We start from the raw sequence: 26,347 nt of genomic DNA, 5'->3' as shown, positions 1-26,347 counted from the left end.
AAAAAGTCAGGATAAACTAATAAAAAAAAAGCAGGACAGAATAGAGCGAAAAATAAAAAGGCAGGACAGAGATTACAACAAAAAAAAAAAAAAAATGCAGGACAAAAATTTTTAAAAGTTTTTAACATAATTTTGACTTTAGGAAACAATTTGGAATACATTGTATATAGATATAGGAAGATGTGGTATGAGTGCCAATGAGACAACTCTCCATCCAAGTAACAATTTATAAAAGTAAACCATTATAGGTCAAGGTACGGCCTTTATTATATATCAATTTTTGGTGACATTCTACTACATGAAGATGCTTCTTAAAATTTGTTATTTTTTAACAAAAAGTCAGTGTTTACCTTTTTTTTAAATTTTTCAATCACTTTGAAATAACGTAATTGACCTATTCATCACTGTTAAAATCCTATTATAAGAAGACATTTATCAAAATTTTTGATTTTTTAACTTCCAGAGTTATAATGAGCATAATTTCACCAAAATATAATATGAACATTTACATATTATGCACAATAACTGTGCAAAATTTCATTAGCATCTACCTATACTTTTGGAGATTTTGTGTTTACAAGAATTGTGGACGGACAGACGAACAGACAGACAGACAGACAGACGAGCAAAGTGAAAACTATAGGGCTACCACATGCTCGATGCGTGGCTTTAATAACAGTGATACATTTTATTTCGTGTAACCCATTTTTAACAATTTCGTTTTATTTCTTTATGTTTCGTTTTGTTTTTTCGCTGATTTTGGTTGATTTCAGTTTCTTTTTGCTTCGTTTCTTTTTGGTTTTGTTTCGCACTATATAGGCACCCCACCTGCGAACCCCTCAAAGAGTCCTTGGAAGTGTTCTTACGTGCAGCGAGCGTAGCAATCTCTTCACACGAGGCATAGGACTTAATATCCCCATACTGACCGGACGTGGGTGTGTACTTTTACATCCTGCAGAGTCAGACGGTCCAATTTGGCATGCGTTTTACTGCTGGTCGGGAGACCCCCTTAGTGAACGTATTTCTATTCCCTATTCACCCTTGGGGTTTGCCTATTTATAAGACTATAGACTAGAATAAGTATGAAAACATTTTCTTACCTTTCATTTTTAATTTGTTCGTCTGTTTCAGTTTCTAAAATGCTGTTTTCCTTGTTGGTGGTCAATAGCTGAAGAAAAAAAATAGAAGAAAAAAGACATTAGCCCTACTGGTAATGTCGAGCGCACCCTATAGAAGGTGTACTTGAATTGATCCATATTCATATTAGTTTTAACCAATATCTTAATTTATAAACATGTTTTAAGGAAATCATTGCTAGCACTACATGTAATAACCCTCTATCTATCAAGCACTGAATTGTCAATTATTAGGGTATAAGGGGAAAGGCTGTGGATTTTCTATATACTTTCCATATCGTTAGCATTGCAACAACAAAAGGGTATATAATCCATACCTGAACCATCAATCAATGTAATACAACACCGCCTACCCGATATATCACCCCCAAAAAAGATAACGATTCAAAGCATTTGTATTAACATACATTTTATTTTGGGTTTCTTTCTTCTTTAAGTATTGCTGATCATTCTATTAACCGTTGAAGGTTAAACTCATATGATTTATGCATTCATTTGCATAAAAATTTTGAAAACACACATATGTCACTGGGTTATGTCAAATAAAAAATTGAATGCTTCTGTATTATAATTTCAATGTAATGAGACTGGAATGGCATGGGATCTTTCAGTCGAACTAGTGAGTTCATTTTGAAACTTTCACCAAAGTTCTAGATCATTGGTCTAGAAAGTCTATATTTGCGAACAATATTAAACCGTCCATATAATGTAATATAGATTGTATCTTTTCCTAAACTCCTGTTTCGGATAAGATTATTTGTTCGTCGTCTTACATGAACCATACAAAAATTATTTGTTGCTTTTATTTCGACTAAGCTGGGAACAGTATATCTAACATATATATGTTCCTCAGGGGTGGATCCAGGATTTTAAGTTAGGGGGGCGCAAACTTAAATTTTCGTCGAGCGGAGCGAGGCAAACAATTTTTGAGGTAAAATTATCGAAATATTCTACTATTAAGCTGAGGACAACCCATGCTTTGCAAATTTTAGGGGGAGCGCACGCCCACCACGCCCCCGCCCCTGTTCCTGGACTAAGGATATCATGAACTTTTAGGATTTAATATACTAAAACACATATGTTCTATATAATACCACATTTAGTACATATCTTATCATATATAAGAGACTTTCGTTAACCTGACTTAGGACTAAGATGTGTCCTAAGACCATTCATTCTTCTAAGACACGTCTTAGTCATTTGACAGCTTCGTCAACACGGCCCGGCCCTGTATATCATATCAAAAAATCACGAAAAAATGAGAATTAAAAGATAAAAAAATTCATGTTTTGATCCATCACTAACATATAACGAAAATAATTTGGGGAAATATGAAGGAGTAAATATTTACCTTGAATATTGGTTTTTCGAGCAGTTTCAAATCTAACATCAATTATTTTTGCTTCTTTAACAAATGTCTGACATCTTTGTCTACAGAAAAATGGCTATTGGAAACACTGGCTAAAAATTGAGAGTCACAAAACATCAAGCCAATGAAAACCCACAAAACAAGACACACCCTCGGCACTTAAACTACTCACACAGTTCATTTGACCACAACCTTGTTGATCAATTAACTTTTGATCAATTCGAGAGAAAATAGCCTACGGACAAATTATAATAAAGAAAGAACATACATTTTAATTCTAAATAAAAAAAAGTACGTGAAATATTGTTTTTATAGGTATTTTGTCTATTTTTGTCTATTCTTTTTTTATTTTTTTTATTTTCCGCTATTCTTATTTTTTTGGGTCTGTTTTTCTCTATTCTGTATAACTTATATTACTGTCTCATTATCAAATGCGGCTTCGCATTCTGTTTCCATTGTTAGCTCACAGGGGCCCGAACAGCCCCACGTGAGCTTATGCCATCACTTGGCGTCCGTCGTCGTCCGTCGTCTGTCGTCTGTCGTCGTCGTTGTCGTCTGTCGTCTGTCGTCGTCGTTGTCGTCTGTCGTCTGTCGTCTTTGTAAACTATTTCAAGAATCTTCTCCTCTGAAATTTTTGGGCCAAATACCTACAAACTTTAACTGAATGTTCCTTAGTGTATCTAGTTTTACATTTCCATGCTGATATTTTCATTTTTTTTTTCAATTTTAAGGTACGGCTTTCAGGCAGCACATTGAAACTGAATCTGGGGCTAGGATGAAAAATTTTGTCCTGCATTTTTTTTAGTTGTAATCTCTGTCCTGCCTTTTTTAGCTCACTTGGCGTCCGTCGTCCGTCGTCGTCATCGTCGTCCGTTGTCTTTAGCTTTTTACAAAAATCTTCTCCTCTGAAACCACTGGGCCAAATTTAACCAAACTTGGCCACAATCATCATTAGGGTATCTTGTTTAAAAAATGTGTCCGATGACCCCGCCAATCAACCAAGATGGCCGCCATGGCTAAAAATAGAACATAGGGATAAAATGTAGATTTTGGCTTATAACTCTGAAACCAAAGCATTTAGAGTAAATCTGGTAAAACTGATTATCAGGTCAAGATCTATCTGCCCTGAGATTTTCAGACAAATCTGACAACATGTTGTAGGGTTGCTGCCCCTGAATTGGTAATTTTAAGGAAATTTTGCAGTTTTTGGTTATTATCTTGAATATTATTATAGATAGAGATAAACTGTAAACAGCAATAATGTTCAGCAAAGTAAGATCTACGAATAAGTTGTCATGACCAAAATTGTCAGTCGACTCCTTTAGGAGTTATTGCCCTTAATAGTCAATTTTTAACAATTTTTCGTAAATTTTTGTAATCTTTTACAAAAATCTTCTTCTCTGAAACTACTGATACAAATTTAACCATACTTGGCCATAATCATTATTAGGGTATCTAGTTTAAAAAATTGTCCCATGACCCCGCCTTCCAACCATCATGGCCAACTTAGTTAAAAATAGAACATAGGGGTAAAATGCAGTTTTTGGTTTATATCTCTGAAACTAAAGCATTTAGAGCAAATCTAACATGTGGCAAAAATGTTCATCAGATTTAGATTTATCTGCCCTGAAATTTTCAGACAAATCCGACGACCCGTTGTTGGGTTGCTGCCCCTGAGTTAGTTATTTTACAAAAATTTTGAAGTTTTTTGTTATTATCTTAGATATCATTATAATATCTAATATCTAATACTATTAATTATGATTTTAACCTTATTTTACATGATTTCCAAAGCATCAGTAAATACAGGTGAGCGACACAGGCTCTTAAGAGCCTCTAGTTATTTTTCACTCAGTTCGGTCCTGCCTTTTTTTATTAGTTTATCCTGACTTTTTTTTACATAAATTGTCATCCTGCCTTTTTTTTGCCAAGTTACTCGTCCTGCCTTTTTTTTTTGGCCAAGTTGCTCATCCTGCCTTTTTGTTTTGCCAAGTTGCTCATCCTGCCTTTTTTTTGCCAAGTTGCTCATCCTGCCTTTTTTTTACTGAAAAATTCTGTCCTGCCTTTTTTTCCAAGTTTCATCTTAGCATTTTTATGTTCCAAATGTGAAAGGTGTAGAATCTTCTTTCTGTTTCAGTGGTATTAAAAACTTGAATGTTTTGCCAGATCATGTAAAAGGTATTCATGTGAATTCAAAAATAAATTTAAGTTTGAAATATAAAAAAAAACGCCTAATGAGTAAACTCAGGTCAATGTCAGATGCAGATTTTATATTTTATTAGATTGCTTTTTATACGAATGCTTTAAGCTGTGATTCATGGATACTATTCATTGCTGTAAAATTGAATGATAAATTATTTATTTAATTATCAAGACTATAAGGACTCCATTGGAAATAAGCTTGTCTGTTTTCATGGGTCATCCTTGGGTTAAAGCATTAGACTGGTACCTAAAGTCACAACCATTGCTATATTTTAAGGTTGTATTTAAAAATGATTATGTTTTTTCCATTTTTATACGCCCATTTACGGGACGTATTATGGTATACCGTTGTCCGTCCGTCCGTCCGTCCGTCCGTCCGTTCGTCCGTCGTCAACATGTCGGACAATAAATCAAAAACGCTTTCACCAATTATTTATATCTATTGACGTGAACTCCCTTTCGATTTTTATAAATTTTGGATTTTACCTTTCCGAGTTATGGGGATTTATTCATTAAAAAGGGGGATTTTCCAGTTTTCAGACAATAACTCAAAAATGCTTTGAGCAGTTTTCATGAAACTTTGGTGAATTGTTTATATCTATTACGTGAGCTCCCTTTTGATTTTCATAAGTTTTCGATTTTACGTCTCTTGAGTTATGGGGTTTTATTCATTAAAAAAGGTTTTTTTTCCAGTTTTGGGACAATAACTCAGAGTTCTTTGAGCAGTTTTCATGAAACTTTGGTGACTGGTTTATATCTATTAAAATACCTCCCTTTGTATTTTATAAATTTCTGATATGACATTGAGGAGTTATGGAACTTTATTCTTTGAAAAAGCGACGGGCGTATCATGCGCTCAAAGAGCAGCTCTTTATTGGCAACAACCTTTGGGCGTGGCTCGGTACTTATACATCCCACCATCGTGTTATTGTGCTATGGTCATTTTTTGTATTCTTGTCTTTCATTTTTGCTTATGTGCTTTGTCTGTATGCCATTTTGTTTTTCTTTGTTGACATATTTGTTTTTTTTTTAGTGATTACGATTATAACACAATGTTGACAGCTGTATTCCTATTTTTGACATTTTTACCTATCATGTCTGTTTGTTTTGTTCGCACATTGTTGTCAAGATAATGGAACTTTATGCGACTGCAAGTGAGAGGTTTAGCTAGCTATTATATAAAACCAGGTTTAATCCACCATTTTCTACATGAGGAAATGCCTGCACCAAGTCAGGAATCTGACAGTTGTTTTCCGTTTGTTTCATGAGTTTGAGCTTTTGATTTTGCTATTTGATAAGGGACTTTCCGTTTTGAATTTTCCTTGGTGTTCGGTATTTTTGTTATTTTACTTTTTTTGTATATATTGCCTTTACCTGAGTAAATATTATTATTATTATAATTATCGGTTTATCCAACATGTTTTAGTTTATAAGCAACAAATCTGGTGACGGCTTTTTTTTATATCACAAAAACAACGCATTTAAAAATACCATTGGGATATGAAAAATAAAAAATATGGGTTACACGTCGATGGAACATCAACCCATTTATTATCTATGAACCTTTTAACCAATACACTGCAAACTTAGCTGGGTATTTCAGTAATCTATAGGTTTGAGACAACACAGAGAAAATCAAACAGTTCAACAGTTATCAATTAAGAAACTGTTTGAAAGTTTTCAAAAATTACAATTATGACTTCTCAATTGTATTTTATACAATAGAATAGTAATTGATAAATAAAACATAATACATGAAAAACAAATGCATGTGAGTTTTTAAATGTGAGACAGTCTGGGAACTAAACCAGAAGTATAGGTCAAACAATTGTTTAAAAGTTGCCTTTTCCCAAAACTAAGTATTAGAATTTCATACCAATTTACAAATAGAGATTTTCCAGATTCATTTTCAAACGTCAAAGCCACATATAAAGGAGAAATTTAATAAATAATTTTGAATATAAATGACATTTCGGATTCCGAAAATTGGCAATATAAAATCAGTAATGTTCTCTTGTCTTGCTTATGGCTAAAATATTGCTCCCACTATTATCAAATGACCTCCAAGAATAAATTATCATACATTGTCCCATCTCTCATTATAATATTTCTATTGTTTTAATTTGCATTCAGTCTGAGACTACTATAACTGCCATAGTAGTCTCAGATTTTAAAATGCACAAATAAATTGTTTAATTCATTTTTTCATTACGTTTTTTTATAAAACATTTTAGTGGTCTATCAACAAATACTCAAGGGTAAGAAGGCAAATTTCATCGTAAGCTTGTGTCTATATTTTGCCGAAGAACTTCTTTCTGAATTCATTTTTATACTTCTCTGGTGGACTTCGCCTTTTCACCTATCCATAGTTAGCTTATCAAATCTGCAAACCATATAGATTATACTTGGTATTTGTTTTGTGTTATAAAAAGACTTGCAAGTACATTCTATTGATGAAAAGTGTTGATACATGCATATCAAGAAAAGTACATATTAATGTGTTGATGGATTTGTGTTTGATGTCCAATGGCAAGTATTACATGCATATCAAGACAAGTACATGTTAATGTGTTGATGGATTTGTGTTTGATGTCCAGTGGCAAGTATTATATGCATATCAAGACAAGTACATGTTAATGTGTTGATGGATTTGTGTTTGATGTCCATTGGCAAGTATTACATGCATATCAAGACAAGTACATGTTAATGGATTTGTGTTTGATGTCCAGTGGCAAGTATTATATGCATATCAAGACAAGTACATGTTAATGTGTTGATGGATTTGTGTTTGATGTCCAGTGGCAAGTATTATATGCACATCAAGACAAGTACATGTTAATGTGTTGATGGAGTTGTGTTTGATGTCCAGTAACAAGTATTACATGCATATCAAGACAAGTACATGTTAATGTGTTGATGGATTTGTTTGATGTCCATTGGCAAGTATTACATGCATATCAAGACAAGTACATGTTAATGTGTTGATGGATTTGTGTTTGATGTCCATTGGCAAGTATTACATGCATATCAAGACAAGTACATGTTAATGGATTTGTGTTTGATGTCCAGTGGCAAGTATTATATGCATATCAAGACAAGTACATGTTAATGTGTTGATGGATTTGTGTTTGATGTCCAGTGGCAAGTATTATATGCACATCAAGACAAGTACATGTTAATGTGTTGATGGAGTTGTGTTTGATGTCCAGTAACAAGTATTACATGCATATCAAGACAAGTACATGTTAATGTGTTGATGGATTTGTGTTTGATGTCCATTGGCAAGTATTACATGCATATCAAGACAAGTACATGTTAATGTGTTGATGGATTTGTGTTTGATGTCCATTGGCAAGTATTACATGCATATCAAGACAAGTACATGTGAATGTGTTGATGAATTTGTGTTTACTGTCCAGTGGCAAGTATTACATGCCTATCAGGACAAGAACATGTGTATGTGATATGAATATGAACCCTGCAAAAAAAAAGGTTTTGAAGACTAGTTTGATCTTTCTTTGGATTGAATCAACGATCTCTCACACTCCATGGACATAACTAGCTGTAGTCTATGGTTCGAAAATTTTTGGTTTATGAACTAATCAGACAAGGAAGTTTTCTCTTTACTATTTGCAGACATTGTTGCTTTTTGCCCTCACTACTTTGTAACCTGAATAATTCAGTCCCTCCTCGTGATCGACTCTCCCACTCGTTAATGTAGCCATCGTAGAGCAGTGGAATATAACGACTGAATTATTCAGGTTAACTACTTTGTTGAAATCATACACAACTTGTCAAGACTGTCAACACTAAAGTTGTGAGGTCAAACTCACACTTGGCAGGTGCTATCAACTCCAATCCTAATTGACTAGGATGGTTAGCTTTTCAACCAAAGGTCTGTGATTCTCTCCAGGTACTCCAACTTCCTCCACCAATCAAAACTGGCCATTATGATACTCCAACTTCCTTCACCAATCAACACTGGCCATCATGATACTCCAACTTCCTCCACCGATCAAAACTGCCCGTCATGATACTCCAACTTCCTCCACCGATCAAAACTGCCCGTCATGATACTTCAACTTCCTCCACCAATCAAAACTGCTCGTCATGATACTCCAACTTCCTCCACCGATCAAAACTGGCCATCATGATACTCCAACTTCCTCGACCAATCAAAACTGGCCATCATGATACTCCAACTTCCTCCATCAATCAAAACTACCCGTCATGATACTCCAACTTCCTCCACCAATTAAAACTGGACATCATGTCATATAGTCAGCAGAGCTGAATGTGACATTAATCACCAACAAAGACTTGTTAGATCCTGTAATCCATGGTTGTTTGTTTGTTTACTGTTGAAAACTGTGTGAAGATTTGTGAATATTAAACGGTTTGAACCTTCCTATGGTGTTTAGTTTCTATCACATTGACATTTAACCAAAAAACTTTTTTAACTTATAACAGATGCAGGTAATTCTAAAAAAATGAGGCAATAGTCATCAATATCTGCATCGTATGACCAAAATGTACATCACATAATCAAGATGATGATGGGTAGTGGATGGCTGTATTATGTCCAGCGGCAATTCAAACACATATTCAGGACAAGATCATGTTTATGTAATATGAATATCAACCCTGCTTTGTACTTGACCTAAACATTGAACTGAATTTTTAATGTGTTAGTTCACAAAGTAAAAGTCGTCACCTTACCAGGACACATTATTCTGACTAAAAGCTAACCTGTCTATGATCTTATTCCTTAATGCCGCATGCAGAAGCAAATACCAATATTAAAGTCTTCTTTTGACTAAGTAGAGGTTGTGAACCCATGACCTCCTGCACTCCAGGTGAACATGAAACAACAGAGGCAGTATGGCATAATAAATATCTAAATCACATGTTAATGTAATTTAAAAACAAACATTAGTTTTTGAATAATTTATTTTTCATGGCATGTCGTTGACAAATTTCAATAATTTAATGCAGAGACTAGGTCCAACAAACATTATAAGACAAACTTAATCATAAACATGATTTTTATCTCCTAATCATGATTATCTACTTAACATTAATCTTATACTAAATAATCCTATTCATAATAAATTCATTAACATATTTGACATTTATGGCAAAATCTGGTAAGGACAAATGAAAAAAATATGTTTGTTTTCTTTAGCCTGAAAAATCAAACATATAATTTTATTTTTTGGCCTCATGATATATTTGTTTCAGGATATAACATAGTTTTAGATGTTTCAAAACATCCAATATAAGTAGTACCTAAATGTTATGCATTATGTGTTATGCACAATAATTTTCATATGAATTGTCTCCCTTTGAGGACTTTTCATTTTATTTATTTTGAATTGTAGGAATATATATTTTTTCTAATTTTCTGTATTTTTTGGCTAATCCCTATATATATTATTTTATCCCTACCAGTAAAGATACCTTATTACAAAATTAAACATTGTTCATGTAATGGGGCCTTACTAACTAACAGAATGTTAATTCATTCAAAGAAAAGACAAGAAATAATTTCAAACAATTTACATGACATTAGAAATGTTTAAAACTATGAATGACACTATTTGTTGACCACTGAGTAAACATATTTTGAAGTGAGACAGTCAGTTCCCACTTGAAAGACTGAATTATAAATTTTATGTCATGTCCAGAGATTTCAACTTTGATGAACTCAGTACAATTCAGACAACTGTAGGATTCAATTTATTAGAGTGCTCAGGCATTGCTTTTTAGATTCAGATTCAAAATGAGCGTTTTCTGAGATTTCAGATGTTTTTTTCCTAGACTGGTTTAAATCAAAAATGGCTGTTTCCTTCATTTATTTTCTATTGGTTGTATTTCCTTTGCTGTAAATATAAAGTAACTGAGTTAATAGTTTTTTTTAAATAAAAAATAAAACCCTAAAGAGATTTATCCTACATTCTGACTCCCATCCTCTCCTTATACACACCTGTTCTATTCAAATACTGTAAATTCTGAAATTTTTGCAATGTTTTTATTATTGCAAAAAATGCAACTGGTTAGGCTTCGGGAAAAAGCTAAAATAAACATTTTCAATCGTTGATAGCATTTTTTGTATGTATAATTTACTGACAAAGTAATATTCAAACACACATGTTTGTCCATACTTCAACAATCTCAATAATAAATGTATCACAAGCATTTCTGAATTTACAATACATAGAAACTTTTATTCTTTTTATTAGTTTTTATCTGTTTTTTTTTAATTTATTAGATCTTTACATACATATTTCAGAAAAATACAATTCCCAATCTCTCTGATCTATATGTACATGCAAATATATATAGAGATAAATAATCTGCACATAATTTTATTTTTATTCTGCATCTTGAGTTACCTCCCATCTTAAAAATTAAATAAATTCTCTCCCTTTGATAAATTCAATATGGTTTTAAAACTTGTTAAAATCAGTAAAATTATAATGTGAATTTTTCATTGCATATTGCATGTATGCTGAGTATTAAAATCTACATAATTCTATCTTAACGCTGGAAGACTGATTTCATACATATACATTTTTTTTCTGTTTTTAAGACATTTTACTATTTTACTAATGAGGGAAGGATATTATTTGAAAAAGCGGTGTTGTCTTTACTAAATATATATATATAACCCAAATTATTCATAGTAACGGTAGTTCTGTGACTTTAAAATGTCTACTTTTTGAAAACTTAACATATACTTCTCACACCTCCTTTTACTCGATCTTATGCAAGAAAAGCTGACGTACTTTTCTAATAAATATAAATATAACAATGATTTAGTTTTTTAGGAAGTAAAAAGGGAAAGCCTAACTCTTTGCAAATTTATTTGAAATTCAACCTTTTTGTTACAATTATCTTCCCTAAGTAGTTAAAAACATTCTTATCTTATTTAGCGTATAAAAATTTCTTAGAGTAGCAACCAATATTCAGATATGGCCCAGACCCTTATCAATGGAAATTGTCAGGGGAAGCTAAACAAAACACTATTTTCATTGGCCTGATGCTTATTTCATATAATATCTATTGGCCTGTTGGTGTGAAAAACATTTTAAATAAATGAAATGAAATATACATATTATACAAGACTTGTAACAAACTGATGTTATAAAAAATTATATCAAAAACCAGTGTAAAAATCCTATATAAATTGTGTGTATACAAAAAAAGCTTTTCAAACTGATGAAAGAATACATAATGTCAAAGGTCAAGTAAATCCAGTCTCTATAAAATGATAAAAAAAAAATCTTTTGTTCTCGATTTTAAAAATGTAATGGATCCTTGTGCAAGTTTAAAAATTGCCTGGTTCTTACAAAGACTGGCACTTAAAAACAGTACAAATTTACATTCAAGGCCAAGAAAATAAAAAAATCCAACCATGAGATTCTCTGAAACCAAACTTTAAGTTAAATTAAAAAAGGGGGAAGTCCATAAAACCTGACATAATCAAAAGCTTGACTATATCAACCAATGGAACGAATAGAAAACAACTGTCATATTCCTGACTTGGTACAAGCATTTTACGAAGAAAATTGTGGGTTAAGGCTGGCTTTATTCATATAGTTAAACCTCCAACTTGTACGATAGTTTTTTATACTTCCGTTATATTGAGAGATGTTGGGTAAATGTCAATGTGACAACAACAAAACTTGTTTTTTCTTCAAATTTTAAAAATAACCAATTGGAAAAAAAATAAACTTATTGTTTTAAAAACATTCAGACATACATAAGTAGACAATGAACATTCAAAACAAAAGAAATGTAAGCTGTAATTATAGAAAACAAAGAATGTCATTAAAATTTGTAAAAAAACCCAATATACTAAATTTTTAAAACAAATTTAATAATGGACAAATATAAATACATCTCCTTCTTATAATTCATATGTATTACCAGAGAAACAATAATTTGAATAAATAAATTTACATGGCCTTGAATTTCATCGTATAAAACATGCATTAGAAAAAATTTCCTGAACTACAAAAAAACAAAGTCACTGTCGGATTATATTTAACTTCTACTGACAAACTACAATAGTTCAGTTATTGCATAAGTGTTCTATGTATATTGTACAGTAATGTACTGATAAATTATATATGAACATATGAATATTCATGAGATATGTTCTATGGCACAAAATAATATTTTTTTTCTTTGAAAACCTTTGGTATCTTTTTTTGGCTTGAAATCTATTTTTTTATGAAATATTTACCCCATCACTTTCCAGGTTCTTATTTATACTATGAACAAAATGTACAAACATGAAATCAAAATGGTACATAATAACATCTCGTGGATGACTTATAAATTTTGACAAATTACCTAAAATTTTTGTGACGTCCAGGTGCAGATCTAGGATTATCAAAAGAGGGGGGCCCTAGAAGTGATACTTGTCAAGTCTATGAATTTATCATATACGTAGCTCCCTAAGGAGGGCCCCGGCTGCCCCCTCTGATCTGGTATATTCTGATCATGAATAATAAAACAATAGCACTAATATGAGAGGGTAGAATTGGCATTTATCATCAAAAATCAATTGACCCTTTTTTGCTACTGTTAGCATTAAATGAGTCTTTAAAATTTATTCTCATTTGTCTCATGGAATTCTTTAGTGGTTTTTGGCATTAAATGGAGAAAAATATCTACTTTTACCATTATTTTATTCACAATAAATAACCATTAATTTTCACGTATGGTACCCCTGTCCCACCCTTACACTAACAATATCATATTACAACTGCCAAGATTATCTCCCTTTTTTAAATACCACACTCTGTTAAAGTAGTAGTTACAATTTATCAACAATTCTATTGTTTGTTTTTAAAGACAAAACATGTTCATGAGATCCTGAATTAAAATGTCTTAAACTTGAAGATTTTATAGAGTTGTCTTGCATTGTTTTGACACTAAGCTGCTTAGAAACTTTTTGTTCATTGCTTGAACTTCTGAACTTTGGAATTTTAGATTTTTCCTTTGGAGTGTCTTTGTCTTTTTCCTTTAACTCTTTGGTTTTGACCTTCTTTGGAAGCTTGCTTTCTTTTTCTTTTGAATTATCTGTAGATTTAGTTGATTTACTCCTTGAGAAATTGAAAAACTTTTTTTCTGGTTTTTGAAGTTTGCTTTTATTTTCTGTATTCCCTTTAACATCTTGACACTTTTCCTCCTTAGTTTGAGAATTTGCAGATTCCAAATGTTTTTGTTCTTGAACAGGAAGTGATTTGTTTTCTGGTCCCTTATTGGTCAATTCTGTTTGTGGACACTGAGATACTGTATTTGATTGGCTGATTGTTAAACCTGTCATCTGCTGCTGAAGAGGATCAGCAGGAATCTCATCCAGGAAATCAAAGGCTGCTACTGCTTCTTCTTCTGGTTCCCCATATCGAACAAAAAACTGAGACAAATCTACAGCTGACCTGGTACCTGTGGATCGGACTGGTCCTTTGTCTGAAAAAAAATATATCAATTATATCAATTTGATGCTTATGAAATTAATAATATATTTTTTGTTTGTTATGTTTGTTTCCAAAAGACCAAAACAAATGTATTGTTGAAGATTAGGGTTATTCTGACTCATACTGATTTGAGTTATTCTGACTCATACTGATTTGAGTTATTCTGACTCATACTGATTTGAGTTATTCTGACTCATACTGATTTGAGATGATATTTTGATTACTTAATAGATAATTGATTAACACTTGCAAAATGACTTTTGTTTACAGTATTCAAGACATTATCATTGTAATATGACAGGACACAAGCTCATGCACAAAACCAAGAAAACCAAGAGTTCTGAAATTTTTAAGTGTACAAAATGAAAGGTGGGAAATATTTTTTTTTAACCTTTTAGAGTACCTGAGATCACATCAGTTTTGATGCGGTCTGTATTTCTTTGTCTTCGTTTTTTTAAGTCATTTTTTTTAGACCTCTCATGGTCTTTTTTTTATATTTCATTTTTTGCCATGATTTTGTTTTCTCTTTGACATATGTGTTTCTATTCTCCTTTTGGTTTCTTCAGCCTCTTTTTTTCAATGAGACTGTAACCCATTTATTTTAATTAGTCCTTTCATTTGCTCAGATTTATAAATTAATTTATTAACCAAATTGAATTCTAATTATTTTACCCCATGGACTTTGCCTTATCTTTATGAGAAGACTTTAATTTTCCATTTTTTCCTTTATTTGTACAATTAATACGTCATAACAAATTGGTTATATTTTTAAAGGTGTTCTCTAATACTTCCTGATGGCAACTCAACTAATGACATGATATTTCGGTATATTAGAAATTATTGCAAGGTTTTTATTAATGTGAAAAATGTGACTGGATGAGTATTGCAAAAATAAGAACTCGCATTTTGTTATCTGATACATATATCTCTAAGTAGGTTTTCCCATAATTGCAATAATTGACCTTGCATTTATGTCAATTCTTTACAAATGGCAATAATAAACACCGACAATGATTTCTGAACTTACAGTATTTTCATTTTGGGGTACAAATAATTAAATATAGAATTGGGAATTACAGCCATATTTTCACTTGTTCTGTGTTTTGAATATTGGTTTACTACAGTTTGTTCCCAAAGTCACTTTTATTGTCAGCAGCGATCATTTTATTGAAAACTACAAATATTTTTTTACTGACCTCCACCTAGGAGTCTAGAGCACATCACATGATCTACACCAATGTTATCATCCAAGCTATCCATGCTAGCTCCGCTTAAATGTACCATGGCATCCAACATGGCTGCTCTCACCTAGAACCAAAAAGAAATTTATTTGTACTAAAAGAAAGTTATAAAATTTATCAACACAATTTTCATTTGCTTTAGTGTCATTTTGTCAAGATTTTATTGGTGGACTGTTTTAAGTTTTGACACTACAATATACATGTTCAAACAAAACTTTCAAGGACGTATCTTGATTAATGAAAATAACACTATAAATTTGTTACGTCCCAACCGCTATCATAAGGGACTCTCATACCCCCAAATAATAGAGACCCAAAGGCGTATCTATAAATTTGTTACGTCCCATTCGCTCTCATAAGGGACTCTCATACCCCCAAATAATAGAGACCCAAAGGTGTATCTATAAATTTGTTACTTCCCATTCGCTCTCATAAGGGACTCTCATACCCCCAAATAATAGAGACCCAAAGGTGTATCTATAAATTTGTTACGTCCCATTCGCTCTCATAAGGGACTCTCATACCCCCAAATAATAGAGACCCAAAGGTGTATCTATAAATTTGTTACGTCCCATTCGCTCTCATAAGGGACTCTCATACCCCCAAATAATAGAGACCCAAAGGTGTATCTATAAATTTGTTACGTCCCATTCGCTCTCATAAGGGACTCTCATACCCCCAAATAATAGAGACCCAAAGGTGTATCTATAAATTTGTTACGTCCCATTCGCTCTCATAAGGGACTCTCATACCCCCAAATAATAGAGACCCAAAGGTGTATCTATAAATTTGTTACGTCCCATTCGCTCTCATAAGGGACTCTCATACCCCCAAATAATAGAGACCCAAAGGTGTATCTATAAATTTGTTACGTCCCATTCGCTCTCATAAGGGACTCTCATATCTCCAAATAATAGAGACCCAAAGGTGTATCTATAAATTTGTTACGTCCCATTCGCTCTCATAAGGGACTCTCATACCCCCAAATAATAGAGACCCAAAGGTGTATCTATAAATTTGTTACGTCCCATTCGCTCTCATAAGGGACTCTCATACCCCCAAATAATAGAGACCCAAAGGTGTATCTATAAATTTGTTACGTCCCATTCGCTCTCATAAGGGACTCTCATACCCCCAAATAATAGAGACCCAAAGGTGTATCTATAAATTTGTTACGTCCCATTCGCTCTCATAAGGGACTCTCATATCTCCAAATAATAGAGACCCAAGGGCGTATCTATAAATTTGTTACGTCCCAATCGCTATCATAAGGGACTCTCATACCCCCAAATAATAGAGACCCAAAGGCGTATCTATAAATTTGTTACGTCCCATTCGCTCTCATAAGGGACTCTCATACCCCCAAATAATAGAGACCCAAAGGTGTATCTATAAATTTGTTACGTCCCATTCGCTCTCATAAGGGACTCTCATACCCCCAAATAATAGAGACCCAAAGGTGTATCTATAAATTTGTTACGTCCCATTCGCTCTCATAAGGGACTCTCATACCCCCAAATAATAGAGACCCAAAGGTGTATCTATAAATTTGTTACGTCCCATTCGCTCTCATAAGGGACTCTCATACCCCCAAATAATAGAGACCCAAAGGTGTATCTATAAATTTGTTACGTCCCATTCGCTCTCATAAGGGACTCTCATACCCCCAAATAATAGAGACCCAAAGGTGTATCTATAAATTTGTTACGTCCCATTTGCTCTCATAAGGGACTCTCATATCTCCAAATAATAGAGACCCAAGGGCGTATCTATAAATTTGTTACGTCCCAATCGCTATCATAAGGGACTCTCATACCCCCAAATAATAGAGACCCAAAGGTGTATCTATAAATTTGTTACGTCCCATTCGCTCTCATAAGGGACTCTCATACCCCCAAATAATAGAGACCCAAAGGTGTATCTATAAATTTGTTACGTCCCATTCGCTCTCATAAGGGACTCTCATACCCCCAAATAATAGAGACCCAAAGGTGTATCTATAAATTTGTTACGTCCCATTCGCTCTCATAAGGGACTCTCATACCCCCAAATAATAGAGACCCAAAGGTGTATCTATAAATTTGTTACGTCCCATTCGCTCTCATAAGGGACTCTCATACCCCCAAATAATAGAGACCCAAAGGTGTATCTATAAATTTGTTACGTCCCATTCGCTCTCATAAGGGACTCTCATATCTCCAAATAATAGAGACCCAAGGGCGTATCTATAAATTTGTTACGTCCCAATCGCTATCATAAGGGACTCTCATACCCCCAAATAATAGAGACCCAAAGGTGTATCTATAAATTTGTTACGTCCCATTCGCTCTCATAAGGGACTCTCATACCCCCAAATAATAGAGACCCAAAGGTGTATCTATAAATTTGTTACGTCCCATTCGCTCTCATAAGGGACTCTCATACCCCCAAATAATAGAGACCCAAAGGTGTATCTATAAATTTGTTACGTCCCATTCGCTCTCATAAGGGACTCTCATACCCCCAAATAATAGAGACCCAAAGGTGTATCTATAAATTTGTTACGTCCCATTCGCTGTCATAAGGGACTCTCATACCCCCAAATAATAGAGACCCAAAGGTGTATCTATAAATTTGTTACGTCCCATTCGCTCTCATAAGGGACTCTCATATCTCCAAATAATAGAGACCCAAGGGCGTATCTATAAATTTGTTACGTCCCAATCGCTATCATAAGGGACTCTCATACCCCCAAATAATAGAGACCCAAAGGTGTATCTATAAATTTGTTACGTCCCAATCGCTATCATAAGGGACTCTCATATCTCCAAATAATAGAAACCCAAAGGTGTATCTATAAATTTGTTACGTCCCATTCGCTCTCATAAGGGACTCTCATACCCCCAAATAATAGAGACCCAAAGGTGTATCTATAAATTTGTTACGTCCCATTCGCTCTCATAAGGGACTCTCATACCCCCAAATAATAGAGACCCAAAGGTGTATCTATAAATTTGTTACGTCCCATTCGCTCTCATAAGGGACTCTCATACCCCCAAATAATAGAAACCCAAAGGTGTATCTATAAATTTGTTACGTCCCAATCGCTATCATAAGGGACTCTCATACCCCCAAATAATAGAGACCCAAAGGTGTATCTATAAATTTGTTACGTCCCAATCGCTATCATAAGGGACTCTCATATCTCCAAATAATAGAGACCCAAGGGCGTATAACTGCCTCAACACATGAAGAGCTATACGATCACAAGAAAGAATAACCAAATCCATATAAGGTCATCTTTGCTTGAGGGAAAGGGAACCTAATCATTTTTTAAATTTCACAATTTATCAACGAAGAAATGAATTGCATAATTATGATATACATCATGTCAGTATCGAAGCACTATCTACTGAGTTTATAGTTTGTCAAGTAAGACACTTCTGAAAGTTTTTACCATATATTGTAAAATGAAAACTTCTAGCAGTGAAGTTCTGTAACTGCAAATTTCTCCATTCAGGCCATTTTCCTAGTACATTGAAATTGGCAGCATTTTGCAAGTTTGACTACTCAACAGGAATCAACAATACGTATTCAATTTAGGTATCCATTTTAAGAAATCACCAACATATAAAACCATAAAAACTGATTAATAAAAAAGAAAAGAAAAATCATTCAAAATGCTTAGAGTGTTTAAATAATTGAACAACTGACATCCCAATTGTAAAGTCTAGATTTGTAGTTGTCAAATCATAAAACAAATTTTTAAATATTTGATAACTGACAGACTTTGTACATTGAGGATATGACATATTCCGTAATTCCTAAAGAGAAACTCTTGTTAAGTTGTTATATTGTATCAATGTTATAGACACCTGTCTATTGTTAAACGCTGTATTTTGACCTTTAGATGTCTTTTGGTTATTTGTGACGTTTGATTGTCGTATCATTGACGTATACCAGACATCATCTTATGTTCATTTTTTTCTCTAACAATTTGTTTTTTTGCATATAACATGCTTAATTATTCCATATTGTATTATTTGAATTTCAGAAGGGTTTTTTATACAAATTGAATTTTGAATAAAACAGTTTATTCACCCAAAGGAAAGTGATATTCACTGCAATAAACGCCACATGCTTTCACATGTATAATATGGTAAAATGTTTGAAGCACAATTCTTTTTGGCAAATAATTGTCAATAGAAACTTAGTTTTATTTCTGACTATGGAATAAAACAATCGCTGTCTGAAGTTTCAGTAAGTATGTGGTTTTATTAATCTAAAAAAAATATTATATTCACTAGGGCCAATATGAGTTTTTATAAAAAGTAAATAAAACCACATATTTACCTCATCAAAAGACAATAATTGTATATAATCATAGTCCATAATGAACATGACCAAAACAAGGCTAAATTAATAAAAAAAAAAAAAGGAAAAAGAACAAATTTAAATCCTATTTTATCAGAATACAATTTAATAAAAATTGACAAAAAAAAACTAACTCAAAAAGTGTATTAAAAATAATAGCTATGAGCTTTAAATTCAAATGCACTAAAAAAAATTCAACTAAATAAATAAATGAAAAAGTAAAATGAAGAAAGCTTACCCTAAATGAACTGAATCAAATATAAATCTTAATATGATTAAAGATGACATTTGAGAAATCCCTTCTTAGCAGGAACTTGCTAAATACATGTCTGACTCATACGTGACATGCAATTTGACTTTTTCACTTTTTGAAATATACATTAATAAACACACATGTACCAACTCCTCCGAGTGTGAATAAATTAGTATTGAAATTATTTTCAATTTTCTATTTTGGCCTAAGGATAAAATTGTGGTAAAATTGCATAAATGCATTACATGCATATATGTTAAGTGTTTTCCAATGTTGGGATAAATTTTCATCTGTATTTGTATTCTGAATTCAGATCAATTGTCAAGTTTCTCAACCTTTAAAAGAACAATATTTGTTTGTGTAAAAGTTATCTTATGATAAATTGATATATGAAATTTGTATTATCAATTGGCTTAGGGCTGCAATTGTGCAACACCTGCATGGTACATACGTTTTAGTGTATACTATCAAATAAAACAGAGAAAGTCCCATCCCTTGACACTTCAGGTCTAAATCTTAATTTGCAATATTATACTTTTTTATTATAAGTCTGTAATCTTTCAAGAATAAGAAGTCTATAATATTTTAGACATGAGAATGTCTGCAATTTTTCAAAAATTCCAAGGTTTTTTACTTGAGATATTTTAGACAAATGAAACATAAAATGTGCAGATTAAGTAATTTGTACAAGAATTATCTACGAAATAAAATAAAATTCAGCTATTCATGGGAATCACCATTTTCATGGGTGAATTTTTACTTGAGATATTTTAGACATGTGAAACATAAAATGTACAGATTTTATAACTTGTTTATAGGTATAAGAAGTATCTATGTAATAAAATTACATTTTACTATTAAATGGGCTATCACCTTTTTGTGGATTTCCTTGTACACCAGGATGTTTAATGTAGACACCCTTGTAAACACAGAATTAAGTAATTTGTTTCTTGACGATGTTAAAACCACAAATTAAAACATCCATTAAGCATAAATACATATAAATAAAAAGAGAAGTTGGTTACACATGGATGAGAATTTCCACATCATCAAATACTGGTATCAATGAAAAGTACTTTTGCAGCTTATAAAGTTACTAGTCGTATTTCTGTTCGCTATCTTATGAACCTTAATTTCATGCGCGTTTATTTTGATACGGTTTATACACACACAAATGTTTATGGGTGAAATAAATAGAGAAATAAATTTTAATGAAAAACTAAACTGTAAATTCCAAAATTCTTGTGATGTTTTAGGTTTCGAAAAAATAAAACTTGTATCTAAAATTTTGATAGCTTTATTTGTATGTAGCATTTCCTGAAATTTTTATAATAAATCTTGTATTTTGGTCCATGGTTCAACAATTTCAGAACTAAATTCACTCAAACATTTTCTGAACTTACAGTATTAATTTACAACAACAACAATAAACAGCTGTGCCATGAGCGCATGATACGCCCGTCATCTTGTGTGTGAATTTTTATGCAATAAGCATAAATAGTTTCTGACATACAGCGTGACATGCGAAAACCCCCCCTTTTTTTTTACAAAAAACTCAATATCTCTAAAATAAAATTTTGAATCAAAACCAAAAAGTATACAGATCTTTAAATTAATATAACTAAGAAGTGTGTAAAATTTTAAGCAATAATCATAAATCGTTTTTGAGATACGGCGCGACATGTGAAAACCCCCCTTTTAAAAAACAAAAAAAATCAATATCTCAAAAATTAAATTTTGAATCAAAACCAAAAAGTATACAGATCTTAAGATTAATATGACTAAGAAGTGTGTAAAATTTTAAGCAATAATCATAAATCGTTTTTGAGATACGGCGCGACATGTGAAAAACCCCTCCCCCTTTTTTTACAAAATACTCAATAACTCAAAAATAAAATTTTGAATCATCACCAAAAAGTATACAGATCTTAAGGTTAATATAACTAAGAAGTGTGTAAAGTTTTAAGCAATAATCATAAACTGTTTTTGAGATACGGCGCGACATGTGAAAAACCCCTCCCCCTTTTTTTACAAAATACTCAATAACTCAAAAATAAAATTTTGACTCATCACCAAAAAGTATACAGATCTTGAGATTAATATAACTAAGAAGTGTGTAAAGTTTTAAGCAATAATCATAAATTGTTTTTGAGATACGGCGCGACATGTGAAAAAAAACACACACCTGTTTTAGTTACTAAGTCCCGTAACTAAAAAAGTTTTAATCTTATTTTCACCAAAAAGTATACAGATCGTTTGACCATCATAAGAAACAACTATGTTAAGTTTCATGAAATTTGGATAAGTCATTCTCAAGTAATAGTGCGACATGTTTACGCCGGACAGACAGACGGACAGACGCCGGACATTTGTATATCTTAATACGTCCCGTCAATGGGACTTCCAATTTTTTCTAAGTAAGTCAGGATTTCCCCCCTAACTACTTTAAGGGCATATGATACAGTTACAGGGGATTTAATGACGTCACTAACATAAAATGTTATTTTTCGCCCCGTCAAACTGTGACATATTGTGACAAGATGCGTTTTTCCACTGATTTTTATCATTCAGACTGATTTATCTTGAAAACAAGTTCATGGACCCCTCTTTTTAAAAATGACATTTGGCTTGATAATGTACAATGGATGACAATTACTTGTGCCAGTTTTTAAAAACAAATCACTGATGAAATTTAAAAAAAATAGATAAATATACCATAAAAAAATGCTGTTTTTTTTTTTACTAAAATCATGAAAATGTGATAAAATGTGATAAACATAAATTGTTTCCAAAGAAGTGTTGCACAAATTCAAAGCACACTTTGAGTAGAGAATATATCACAGATGTTTTTACAAAAGTCTGCTTGTGTTTATCATTTAAAACAAAAAAGCTAGGTATACATATCTTTCCAAAGGATAGAAATGTCCAAGAAACCGAAATTTCCAGTAAATGTCTAAAATTGCAACCCCATTTATCTCTAAAATTAGCACATGAAGTTCTGTTTTTTATTACATATTTGAATTAACTATGTGAAAAATAGCTTGTATGCAAATGTTCGTCAAAAATTCACTGTGGGATCAAAACTGTATCGTATGCCCTTAAGTATAGTTTTAACAAGACCAGTAATCTGATGACAAGTGTTGTAAACTTTGCTATAAAAAGACAAAACATATTCTTCATTCCCTTTCCACGGGTTTAATCAAACTGCCAGACATCTATATCTAAGACTAATTTCAAGTCCCTTTGTATAAATGAGTTACAGCAATTAACCTGAGGACAAACAGCGTAATTGAGGTCTTTGAAAATTCAACTCTTATGGTGACCTATTGACATAAGCATTGTGGCATTGGAAAATGTACAGGAATATGTAGGAATGTGAAAGTTGTTTATTCTTACCCACTAGAAAAGTAGTAAGGTGAAACTTTATTTAACATACATAACGCAGGGGGATCACTAAAACTTACTTGAAATTGATTATGAATGGATAGAAGGTAGATAAAATAGTAGATCTAGATGAGGATACAAGACAGCAAGCCAACAACACAATTTCGCAATCAAAATATACATTTAAATGTCACTGAATAGTGCCCAGACTATTGAATGGTCTATGTTTCCCCAAGTCTACACAAGCTTAGTATAATTCAACACAGACAGCCAACTTCTGAAGACAGGGATATGAATGAAAGAAGACGGGGCATTATCAATGAGATTTCAGGCATGTAAAATACATATCAGGGACTATTGTATTAACAACTTATATTTTTTTCGAGGATACTTTTTTTCACATGTAGTCCTTTTTAACTGATTTTGCGGTGATTTCTTTTCATGATTTTCCAACTTTGTTCGTGTATTCATATAAGAGTATATCTGAGTATTGACATATTTGAGTAATTTTATCCTCATGAAAGTAGCGAAAATCAATTGATCACAAATATACATGTATTGTTTGTAAGAAAGTTTACCGTGTTTACAGTTCCGCCAAAGAGATAACCAGTTTGCCACAGAAAAAGACTGAAAGATCACTGAAAGGATTCCTGGCTTGGGAGAGGTCAATTAATAATTAAACTCTATACATGCGTTAGGTTACGATGATAAATTGATATTTACCTGTGGATCAGACATCTTGCTATCTTCAGTTCTCTCCCTTGATCTATATATAGAACCAATCCTCTCTTCTGTTCCATTTGATTTGCTTTCATTGTTGATTTTAGAAAGATGTCCGTCACTATGGTGTCTCACATGACCTTCACCTCTGAGTTTTTTCAGTGCTTTTTGTCTACTGTAACTATCACATGGTTGTGGATCATTGTTACCTCTCTGGATTGGAGATTTACTTTGAGGAGGAGTAACTGTTCTCGATTCTTCATATTTTTTAATTTCTCCCTCCTCTTTGATTGGAGCTTGGAATTGACGATTGTCAATAGATTCATCAGCAAAGTTTCCGTAAAATTCAAATTCATCATTACATGATGTATCATCAGCATATTCATTAATCCACTCAGCACAAGCACCTGTATCAGAAAACGGAGACGCACCCATAATGAGCTCACCTCCACATGGTGTCAGATAAAATTCATCATCCTCAACCCACTGATAACCGTCACCATGGAAATCAGAATTTGGTGATATAAACATGTGGGAATGGTCTTCGTTTGATTCAGCGTCAGAATCACAGCTATCCACACCAGTCAAGCTCTGCTGTAAAGCATTCACAGTTTTCGAAAGACTTTGAAGTTGTCGAGAAATTTCATCAAATTCTTCTGTATTTTTAGCTTTTGTACATTGTCTACAATTTGAAGGATCTTTGCAGTTAACACACTGTGGCTCATCAATTAAAATTTGGTCAGATTCGCCTTCATTACTTCCCGAAAATAAACTACGATTTGATCCTACCATGCAGAGACTGTAGTAGTCACTTCTAAATTTTGAAGGCTTTTCCACCATTGGACTAGATTCTTTACTGGATTGTCTACCTTTATCTTCGCCTCTCTCTTCATTGGACGAAAAAGTGGACTCCTTTTCATGGTAATTTGAAGAGAAAGGTTCTTCAGGGAAATCACATTGGTTTTTGAATGGGGCTGGTTGGTTGAACTTTGACTAAAAATAAATAAATACAATGATAATCACCATGTTTAATTTATCATAAAATCAATTTACACTGTTAAGTTGAGGTTTTTTGTGCATTTTTTTTTAGTTTTTTTTCCCGGGGGGATGATTACATTTATGTTACTGAAAAAATAAGTCTTTGTTCAAAATTATACAATTTTCACAAGTAGTGTAAATAAATTTTTGATTGTTTATATTTTTGAAATTTTTTATGTTGGTGAAGTCTATTATTTGAAGAAAAGGTTTTTTTTTACATATAATAAATCATAAACTTATGAATTCAGAATAAGGCCAAAAATAAATGCTGGTTTTATACTTATACAAAATAACAGGCTACCAAATTTAGTTTTTGTCTTTGCAGTAGTCACATTTTAGTTGTGTATGATTTATCTGTAAACCTACCACAAAAGACTGTGGCAGAAAGTCCCATCTCTGTTTCTTAAAACCTCCCTCAAAAGACTGTACCAGGTAAATCTGTCTCTGTTCCTCAAAAGACTGTACCAGATAGTTTTGTGTGTTTTTTTAAACTTACCTCAAAAGACTGTGCCAGGTAGTTTTTTAAAACTTACCTCAAAAGACTGTGCCAGGTAGTTTTTTTAAACTTACCTCAAAAGACTGTGCCAGGTAGTTTTTTAAACTTACCTCAAAAGACTGTGCCAGGTAGTTCTGTCTCTGTTTCTTTGCCAGAAGTTGATCAAAGCTGTAATTTTGGAGATCGTCATCTGACTCACTATCAACTGAGTGGGCAAGCTGTAAAACAAATTTTGTTCCTTTGTTACATGTATAAATTCTACATTTCTTAACATTCTGAACTTGAGGTTATTTTAATCATGTTTTAATGCAGTTGCAGATTTTATTTTGCCAAAAATTGGAATTGCTTGTTATAAGGTTGTGTAACAATTGTTAGAAGTGAAAGAAAATAGCTTTATTTATGTAAAACAACAGTGTTCATTCCAAAGTATATGCAATCAGTCTACTAGATCAATTGTACTGTATATGTATTGAACAAAAGCAACTGTTGGAACATGAGAAAGACACAAGTGCATGGACACTGTCAAGATTGTTGAAAAAAACTGCAAATGATGCTGGTACCATCTGATTTTTTTCAGGAAGTTGTTTTTCCTCCAAAATACCCCCCCCCCCCCCCATTTGTTAGGGTCAACAGTCATATTATTTTGGCCTAACAAAGATTTAAT

General features: G+C 32.6%; 1 protein-coding gene and 1 long non-coding RNA gene across 10 annotated transcripts in view; one reads left to right on the top strand and one right to left on the bottom strand.

Moving 5' to 3' along the window:
- Positions 1-9,639: 9,639 nt before the first annotated feature.
- Positions 9,640-26,347, bottom strand: part of LOC127717649 (uncharacterized) — a 144,631-nt gene continuing 127,923 nt past the window's right edge. For all 8 annotated transcript variants that reach the window (XM_052223380.1, XM_052223379.1, XM_052223381.1 and 5 more), the window contains 4 exons: positions 25,794-25,901; positions 24,153-25,142; positions 15,395-15,506; positions 9,640-14,190 (listed from right to left, as the gene is read on the bottom strand). In XM_052223380.1, coding sequence (XP_052079340.1) covers positions 13,535-14,190; positions 15,395-15,506; positions 24,153-25,142; positions 25,794-25,901 — 1,866 coding nt within the window. In that variant the 3' untranslated portion in view covers positions 9,640-13,534. The remainder of the gene's footprint in view (positions 14,191-15,394; positions 15,507-24,152; positions 25,143-25,793; positions 25,902-26,347) is intronic.
- LOC127717651 (uncharacterized) lies at positions 16,983-18,645 on the top strand. 2 transcript variants are annotated; one of them, XR_007989286.1, is made up of 3 exons: positions 16,983-17,126; positions 18,267-18,342; positions 18,495-18,645. It is a non-coding gene; the product is annotated as an uncharacterized LOC127717651 (long non-coding RNA). The 2 variants fall into 2 exon arrangements; XR_007989285.1 differs by lacking the exon at positions 16,983-17,126 and adding an exon at positions 17,819-17,962.

This window comes from Mytilus californianus, unplaced genomic scaffold (assembly GCF_021869535.1).
Source record: "Mytilus californianus isolate M0D057914Y unplaced genomic scaffold, xbMytCali1.0.p SCAF_10, whole genome shotgun sequence".
Taxonomy (NCBI): Eukaryota; Metazoa; Mollusca; class Bivalvia; order Mytilida; family Mytilidae; genus Mytilus; species Mytilus californianus.
Note: the sequence above shows the minus strand (reverse complement) of the source record. Positions and strands in the feature narration are given on the sequence as shown.